The sequence below is a fragment of the Morone saxatilis genome, unplaced genomic scaffold (assembly GCF_004916995.1).
Source record: "Morone saxatilis isolate NCDOM2014 unplaced genomic scaffold, NCSU_SB_2.0 Contig11, whole genome shotgun sequence".
In the NCBI taxonomy this organism is placed as follows: domain Eukaryota; kingdom Metazoa; phylum Chordata; class Actinopteri; family Moronidae; genus Morone; species Morone saxatilis.
In genome coordinates, this window is record NW_023339663.1 from 25,247,868 (window position 1) to 25,257,231 (window position 9,364).

The window sequence follows — 9,364 nt, forward strand, 5'->3', positions numbered from 1 at the left end:
GTCTCCCTCTTTTCTCTGCCACCTCTTCTCCTCTTTCAGGGAGGCGGTGTTAGTGAGGAGTCTACGGCGGTTGAGGGAGCAGATAGTGAGGGCAAACCTACTGGTGCAAGAAGCCTGTTTCATTGCAGAGGAGCTGGAACGACACACTGAGTACAGAGTCACTCTGCAGATCCCATCAGACAACCTCAACGCAAACCGCAAGGTCTCACACACACAAATACGTAAACACTTGTACACAGATTTCCTTTCTTCTGTATTTAGCACAGCCAATTCTCTAAATACGTGTGTATGTGTGTTTGTGTGTATGTAGAGGGATGCAGTGCTCAGTGAACCAGCAATTCAGGTTCGACGTCGGTGTCGAGGGAAGCAGATTTGGAGTCTGGAGAAGATGGAGAACCGCTTGGTTGACATGAGAGAGCTGTACCAGGAGTGGCAGGACTACCACGTTCATCACCAAGACAACCCTGTGAGTTAGCTTTACAAATTCACCATGTGAAGTCGTACAGTGATCCTGCCAGGTCACCAGGACAGGGCTGTCAGAGTACACAAATACAAGAATGAATACAGTAAACATTAGCACTGACCTAGAACTGTAGCTAACATGCTAAAACATTTTACTGAAATAACGTTGTATTCCTTGTTATTATTTTCTCCTTGTTCAGGTGATGCGCTCATATTTCCGTAGAGCAGACCCATTCTTTGATGAGCAGGAAAACCACAGTCTGATTGGCGTTGCCAATGTCTTCCTTTCCTGTCTTTTCTACGATGTCAAGCTGCAGTACGCTATTCCCATCATCAACCAGAAGGGGGAGGTGGGTAGTCACAGATTTGTTGATAATTCCTATGTCTTTTTCAGAGCTTTTATTAGAGACTCTATACTTATTGTATTATGAATTTCTTCAGTGTAGTTTGTTTTGTGGATTCTGAATATCAGCAGCTGCTTCTTTGGAGATTTTACTTGAAATTCCCATGACACCCATACTGAGTGACCTAGAAGTCAGAGTCATAGGTTACATGATATTCATATGATAATAATGTTGCAATAATGCTAGTATAATAGCAAAGTACTAGACAAGATGTACAAAGGAAATGCCAGGTCTATGTTCACAATACCACTGCAAATGGTAGATGAGTAGCTCTGGAGTGAACTAACTAACTACTTACATTCACACACATATTCTATGGTTGGGGTAATGGTTTTATATGCTTTCCCTCTCTGTGGTCAGGTGGCAGGGCGTCTTCATGTGGAGGTGGTGAGGGTTGGAGGAGGACTGGAGGACAACATGGCTGGAGGAGATGAATCTGACAACAACCAAGACACTGAAGTCCAGGATCGCAAACTGGTCTGCATGGTAAGACAGACAGACCATACATTATCTCTGTTACGCACACCTGGTTCAGTCACTAGTTTAAACTCCTTCCATAAGCCTCATTTTATATTTCAAGGAACGCTAAGTGTGTTTAGTCTACTTTAAGTTTCAGTATACACTCAATTCAAACTAATGCAGTGTAATACAACATTCCTGCCATATATCCTACCTGCATGAAGGTTATAATGTTCAGTTTTTGTTGAAACTGTTTTATTATTCATTTATGGTTGAAAAAGATATGTTTAAATTACCTTTGACCTGTTTCCCCTCTACAGATTAAGATCCTGCAGGCCACTGGTCTTCCTCAGTACCTGTCCAACTTCGTCTTCTGTCAGTATGCATTCTGGGACCAGCCTGAGCCCATCATCGTGGCTCCTGAAGTAGACCCATCTTCTTCTTCACCCAGCACCAAGGACCCACACTGCATGGTTGTGTTTGACAGCTGCAAGGTGAAGCCTGGGAGGGAGGAGGTGGACGACAAGTCTAGATTCAATGCTTTAATGAACTCTGTACGGATTTGTTCTTGTGTTAGACTGACACACAGGGTGTAGGAAAGCAAATATTTCTATAAAAGGTGGTGTTGGGGTAGGGGGGTAGGGGGGTGTTCCGATATAAGTTGTGTAAGACTGATCTTTCATTTGGTCCTGTAGGAGCTGGCAGTGTCAGTAACAGAGGATTTCATCGAATATCTGACTGAAGGGGCAGTTGCCATTGAGGTATATGGACACAGACAGGCTGATGCAGGAAGAAACCCAGCCCTGTGGGACCTCAGCATCATCCAGGCCAAGACGCGCACACTACGAGACAGGTAGACACACACACAAACACACACTCACCTCTGACTCTTAATTTTGCTTGCAAGAGTTGATTTCCAGTAACTTCTGAAACAACAATGCTTTGTTGCCCATATGTACCAATAATGTTGGTTTTTGTAGATGGAGTGAGGTAACACGTCGCCTAGAGCTGTGGATTCAAATCCTGGAGATAAATGAGAATGGAGACTTTGTCCCTGTGGAAGTGGTTCCTGCTAGAGATGTGCGGACGGGGGGAATCTTCCAGCTTCGGCAGGTAGGGATTGGCCCTAGCACAACCACAACCTGGTCACAGCAGGAGCAACTAGCAAGCTTCAGCTGAAAAGCCAACTTCTAAATATTATAAGTAATGTCCTGTCTTCTAAACATTTTGCTGTGTCCCCTCCCCTTGCTCATCTCCAGGGTCAGTCGAGACGAATCCAGGTGGAGGTGCGTTCAGTTCAGGACTCAGGCACCATGCCTCTGATAGCAGAAATACTGCTTGCAGTGTCAGTGGGTTGCGTGGAGATCAGAAATACCACGGCAAACCAGGAAGGAGATGAGATGGACAGTTATCAGGTAGACCAGTTTAATACTCTATCTACAGTCTCTTTGGCTTACATTGACTTACAGGAGAACTGAAGACGATTAACTGACTGGTTTGTTGCATAGGAAAGAGACCTGGAACGTTTGCGTGGGCAGTGGTTAGCTGCTCTCACCAAGAGACAAGAATACCTGGACCAGCACCTGCAGAGCCTGGTCAGCAAAGCAGGTAATGCACAAGCACACATTCAGAGGTCTGTAACACTACCTTCTGTTTGTAGAGCTTGTAGGCATCTTCAGTATAGACCTTTTTCACAGCAGCCATTTTGACATGAAATAGTAAGGTAAAAACTGTTGTTACCAATGAAACTCATTAAGGTGCTGTTCCATTTAGTGTAGCAGAGACTTTCTAGTGAGCTAACATGCACAGTAGCAACACCCTGACTCTGTTTGATATTGATTAAGGTTCTGTTCCAATCAGGTCAATGGTCCTTATTATCCTACTATTTCATGTTAAAAATGGCTGCTGTGAGAAAGGTCTTTTATGCTAGTTAAATTTAGGTGGTTTTAAGTGTAGGTGTTTAATGTGTTTAATGTTCAAGTGTTGCTGTGTCCACAGAAAAGACAGAGGATGACACAGAGAGGGAGGCCCAGCTGCTGGAGTGGCGCTTGACTCTGACAGAGGAGAGAAACGCTGTCATGGTGCCCTCTGCTGGTAGCGGCATTCCTGGAGCACCTGCTGAATGGTAAGACGCATGGTAGGGTGTGTGTGTGTGTGTGTGTGTGTGTGTGTGTGTGATTTGAATATTTAATATTTCCTTATGAATGCCTCAACTATACTTCTGTAAGGCACAAACAAGTATATATGTTGATCCCAGTGTGTATTGCATGTTTGTTTACAGGGTCCCTCTGCCAGGCATGGAGACTCATATTCCCGTCGTCTTCCTGAACCTCAAACGTATGTTAGTTCTTTGCTAAATGATATATGCTTGGTCGCATGTGTTTCTACTCACGGGCTGATTTATGATGTTTTCTCTTGGTTTTCCCAGCTGATGACCTCAGCTCTCCAGACCAGTTTGAGGTTCCTGAGGCTGGAGGATGGGATGCCACCCTGAGTGGAGAGGATGAGGACGATTTCTTTGACCTACAGATTGTCAAACACTATGATGGAGAGGTGAGGATGGAACTGCATAAGGTATTTTTCTGAGGAATTCCTGGAGTCCATTTTGGGAGCTGTTTCATTAACCGGTTGTGATTTTCCAACCCTGCAGGTTAAAGCAGAGGCATCATGGGACTCTACTGTCCATGAGTGTCCCCAACTCAGTCGTGGCGGAGCATGGCCGGAGCAGCGAGTGTACCTGACAATTCGGGTGGTGGTTCAGCTCAGCCACCCTGCCGACATGCAGCTGGTCTTGAGAAAGAGGATCTGCGTCAACGTGAACCCGGGTCGCCAAGGTTTTGCCCACAACTTTCTCAGAAGGATGTCCACCCGCAGCACCATACCTGGCTGTGGGGTCACCTTTGAGGTGGTCTCCAACATCCCCGGGGTAAGGCCAGGGGAAAATATTAGGCATTTAGTGTTTTGAGGAAGAACACCTCAGGAGCAGGATTATTAAGCACAAATCTTATGATGTTTTGTCCCATTAGGACGCCCCTGGGTCAGAGGACCGGGAGATGCTGGCGCGGCTCGCTGCCAGCGCACACAACAGCCAGTCAGCTGATGAAGAGGCTGCAATTGAGAAATACCTCCGCAGTGTCCTCAGTCTGGAGAACATCCTGACTCTGGACAGACTCAGACAGGTAGATGGAGAAACTGGTACAGAAGTTAGATGGTGTCGGGTAGATAGAAATGATATCCATTGATTGATTCAGTCACACAGTATATGTGAAATTTTAACACACTCAGCAGCCTAGGAGATTAATGGCATGTCAAAATATTACATTTATCAATGTTGTGATTTGTCTGTTTTCCCCCTTTATTCTTTTTGTGCTTTCTAATATGTTGAAAATGTCCTTTCTCTGTGTGTGTGTGTGTGTGTTTTAGGAGGTGGCAGTGAAGGAGCAACTGACAAGCAGAGGGAAGAGCAGCAGACGGAGCCTAAGTTCACCTTCTGTCAACAGGGTAAAACACAAGTACAATTCCCTTTATAGTGTAAAATATATTACGATAAAATATGATTTCTCTGAATTTACCCTCTCTCTGTCCATCCATTCATCCTCAGCTGTCTGGAAGCAGACAAGACCTGTCCACAACCTGCCTGGTAGACGACAAGGTGACACACTTTTTACTTCTTGTCTCCACATGTTGACTGTTTTCAACAACAAAATGTTCAAAATGATCATTTAAATATTTTGTGATCATTTGTGGATCCAGTAGCAATTATTCATCTGATGCAACTACATAACAAACAAGACCTAACTGCCACATAGGGTTTAAACTACCAAGCTTTAGTGAACTGAATGTCCTATATAAATGGTATTACATCTTACATACATATTATATTCATATTTCATTATTTTCAAACCATTGTGCTGTCATCTGTCTGTTTCTCAGGGTCGATGGGAGAGTCAGCAGGATATCTTCATGCCATCTCAGTTTCACCGCACCCTCCCCAGGCCCGCCTCTTCCCCTTCCAGCTACTCCACCTCCCCTACTTCATCCCCAACTCCCTTCGGCATGACGCCCCCACAAACCCAGGATCCGGAGCAAGGTAAACCTTCTCCCTTTAACCCCCACTGTCTCTTCTCCCCTCTTTTCTCTTCTCTACCATAAATTCCTTTTCATTTTTCTTCCATGCTCCCAACTCTTACTCTCCTGACAGTTCTTTCATCCTCCTCTCTTCTTGTTTCCCAATGGGTTATCCTTCTACTATATGTGCTAATGTCAATAACACTTAAGCTGACTACTTACTTTGCCATTTCCCATGTGCCATTGTTTACATTAATAAACTCGTTTCCTTTTTTTCCGAGCTAGAGTGACGTGTAATATCTGTCTTCCTTCCTGCTCTTTCTGGTGTTGCTTACATCCATTTCTGTAACCTGCTTCGTCTAATGCAGTGTGAACTTCTCCTCATTTTCATTATCAAAGCTTTTCACTGTTTTGTCAGTTGGTCTGGTCTGATCAGTCTGAATATTTCTGTCTCATTGTGATTTCTTGGCCATGTCAGAATTCATGCCACTGTGATGTGCTTTAGATTAATTCTGTTCAAAATGAACAGAATTAATAAATTTAATTTTAATTTCTGTTTCACAATCCAGTGATTAGAATTTTTTTTTTTTTAATCATAATGATTTAATCCGCCATCTGTGTGTCAGTGGCCAGCTGATGCCTTCTTCTGTCAGTCTATCACTGTGTTGGGGTTTTTTGCCATTTCCTGTACTCGCTTTCAACTTCTTGTCTTAATCTTTCACACCTCCTCTACCTCCCACACCTACTCTTCTTTCCTTGCTTCCTTCCTCTCTTCTGCCTCAACCTCCTCCTCTCTCACCTCCACCCCCTCCCCCAGGGCGTTCAGGACTTGCTGCCTCTTATCTTTCAGTTAAGGCGCTGGTTCCTCAGATGCCCAAACTGCTCAAGTCCCTGTTTCCAGCGCGAGACGACAAGAAGGAGCTGAGACCTTCGCCACACAGCCAGCAGGTCAGCAGAGATGGTGTCAGTAGTGCTCTAACTGTGTGACTGTGGAGTAGGGCGGGATCAGACTTCAAGTATATCATTAATAGTAATTCCAACTTGTAAATTTTAAGCTCTGGCAGCGAGGCACTAATTCTTGTTTTCTTGTCATGACCTTGGTTGTTGTTACTCAGCAGCATGTTCCTCGCATCTTGACATCAGGAGGGGACGACAGCCGAGTCAAGGTGGAGACGGTAAGATTGTCCCTGTCCACTTTTTCATTGTTTCTGCAAACTGCAGCAACATAAGTGTACATGTACGTTACATATGGTTTGTTTCCTAACAGCTTTTTATGTATTTACTTATTAGCCTAAAGGGCGACTGGGTTAGTTAACCAATATGTGGCTGCAAATGTCACAAGAAAACATTAACAGATGATGCAAATGGTCCTTCAACATATATTTGTGCTGCACATAACAGCATTAATGGCATCTGATTGGTCCAAAGGGTGATTGTACCATTTTTGTGGAAGTTGATTTTTATTGCTGATTATTGTTTTGTTGTTTTGCCTTGTCTGCATGCTCTCGTCTGTCCCTCTGTTCCTGTGGCATCCGTTGGTTTCCTGTAGACTGCTATTCTACGGCCCCAAACCAAAGACAGACGGGCAGAGTTCCCAGAAGTCCCTCTTCTTCCTGTGCATGACCCGCATGACACTACCCCCCTCAGCCCCCTCAGCCAGTCATCAAGCGGCTACTTCTCCAGTAGTGTTTCTACAGTTACCCTGTCTGACGTCCTCCAACCCTCCTCCTCGTCTTCCTCCCTCCTGGCTGCTGAGACTACGTTAACCACAACCCCCCAGCAGCTGGGTGCTGACAGGAACGATGTTGTGACCTCTCCTTCTCAGTGTGGCACCAAGATGGCCGTCGTCGCTCCACCTGCTTCCCACAGCTCAGCCAATCACAACAACGTCACTGCCGAAAACTCCTTCTCTCAACACAAGCAGGTCAACTCAGGAGGAGGAAGTGAAGGCTTTGAGAGGCTGGAGATCTTTGTGGACGACGAAGAGCGTAGCCATGACGACGTACTGCCTGATTGGCTGACAGAAGGGGCATATGTTACAGTAGGAAGCAATAAGGCCGGGACGGTGCGCTACGTGGGAATGACACAGTTTGCCGAAGGAGTGTGGGTGGGGGTGGAGCTGGACACCCCTGTAGGTAGGTACACAACTCAAAAGGACGACTTCACACAAATGACCCAAATACATGAGAAACCACTTCTGCGAACAAAAAGCCAAATCGAGTAATAAATGAATGTAACCTGCACAAAAGATGTACAGACCATGGAAGTAAGAGTGATAACAGTGAGCAGAATACAGACCGTTCAGGTAGGCTCAGACAAAGGCTGCACCAAAGCACCAAACACTGGAGAGAGAAACTGCCTCCAGGCAGCAACAAGACCAAAAAAGGTTACAGAAGGTTTGGTATTTTATAGTTTACTGTGTAAATAAATAAAAGAAACACATATGATAGCTTTGATGCAGGCATTTGTTTCTTAATGCAATGCAAAGCTATTTAATTGTCAAGCAGATTGATTTTAATAACTAATGTACTTGTAAGTGTGCACTGGGCACTGTATTATTATCCAAAAAAACACAAGTATCGTCTCAGGACTCTGCATCGACAGATACTCTATATTAAATGACTCGGATCGGATCACGGGCATCCCTTCTATGTAGTACTTTTGTAATAAGCACAGATCATTTCTGAATTTCTGATGTTCCCTTGTTAATATACTGCCTTTGATGATGGAGCTGACTACAGTACAGTGCTTAATGAATTCCGATTGGTGGTGATGACCTTATTTTCTCCCTGCAGGTAAAAATGACGGTTCAGTTGGAGGTCATCGATATTTCCACTGTAAACCGGGTTACGGGGTGCTGGTTCGCCCAGACCGTCTGTCATGCCGTGATCGGACCAGTCGGCGCACGGGGGAGTTCTCCGCTCCCGTCCACGTCCCCGTCTTGCGCGGTGAAGCCATTGTTGCCCGCCGGGGGGAGAACCGCAAGTCCTGGAGCAGTTGAGACAGGGAACCTAGGAGCTGGATGGGAGAGATGAACTCCCCACAGCCCTTCTCCTCCTGTTTTTTTTTCTCCTCCCAGCTATGCAACAGGCTCACACATCAGACATACTGCCTACCCTCCTATAGTTTGAAACTACATTCACTACATCCATTCACAGGAAATGGATAAAATAGAATAAAGAGAGTGAAGAGACCATTCAGAACGAACGCAAGTAAGTTGATGAAAGACTATGCAGAGTATATAGAAGTCCGTGGAAGGACTATTTATCATGTGGCAAGATAATGCTAAATGAATGGCGGTCAATGGGAAGACTGCTAAGAGTGAATGGAAGTCAGTGCAGACTGTCGTATTTGGAGTGTCGGAGCTCTGCGGGGGTGAGGAATGGATGCTGCAGGCTGGAAGATTTGCCTCCGATGCTTTCTGAGCTGATATACAGGGATGCAAACTAGTCACACAAGTCACTTTGTTATTTTTCTGTGAATATATTTCAAACTTGAGGGTTATTTTAGAATGCAGAAAAAACACTTGTAGAATGAAGAACCTTCATGTTTTCCCGCTGGATGCTGGCTGATGGATTTATTTGTCACTTGTAGTTTTTTTTTCTCTTCACCACTCTGATGTGCTATTGTTAGTAGTCATAGCTACCAGAAAAGATCAAAAGATAGTGTACGGCCGCCTTGTGACGAGCTGACTAAATGGAGAATATTGAATTATCTTCTAGTGGCTCTTTGGCATATTTGTATTCTCCCTTTATGTCTCACTATAATATGTGCTTTGTGTTCTTTGTGAATGAGGAAATAGAATTAGTTCCCATTAGATTTTTTGATTGTTTTTTAATTTGGGGTTAGAGTGACATTAAGCTCAAACCATGCCAGTCACATGCTGATTTTTACCAGTGATGTGTTTGCATCCCTGGATATGATGTCTGTACCAGATAGTCCTGACACTCAATGTCCCAGAATCCCCTGCT

At 44.6% G+C, this 9,364-nt stretch overlaps 1 protein-coding gene across 1 annotated transcript in view; it reads left to right on the top strand.

Annotated features, from left to right (window-relative positions):
• kif13ba (kinesin family member 13Ba) overlaps positions 1–9,364 on the top strand; it is a gene marked incomplete in the record, with an annotated part of 42,204 nt that overhangs the window by 27,933 nt on the left and 4,907 nt on the right. The window contains 21 exon segments of the mRNA XM_035651825.1: positions 40–202; positions 311–466; positions 663–812; positions 1,227–1,352; positions 1,646–1,819; positions 2,021–2,178; positions 2,306–2,438; positions 2,585–2,740; positions 2,834–2,933; positions 3,324–3,450; positions 3,607–3,662; positions 3,754–3,878; positions 3,976–4,251; positions 4,352–4,504; positions 4,749–4,826; positions 4,927–4,977; positions 5,259–5,415; positions 6,211–6,341; positions 6,509–6,568; positions 6,943–7,528; positions 8,189–9,364. Coding sequence (XP_035507718.1) covers positions 40–202; positions 311–466; positions 663–812; positions 1,227–1,352; positions 1,646–1,819; positions 2,021–2,178; positions 2,306–2,438; positions 2,585–2,740; positions 2,834–2,933; positions 3,324–3,450; positions 3,607–3,662; positions 3,754–3,878; positions 3,976–4,251; positions 4,352–4,504; positions 4,749–4,826; positions 4,927–4,977; positions 5,259–5,415; positions 6,211–6,341; positions 6,509–6,568; positions 6,943–7,528; positions 8,189–8,394 — 3,322 coding nt within the window.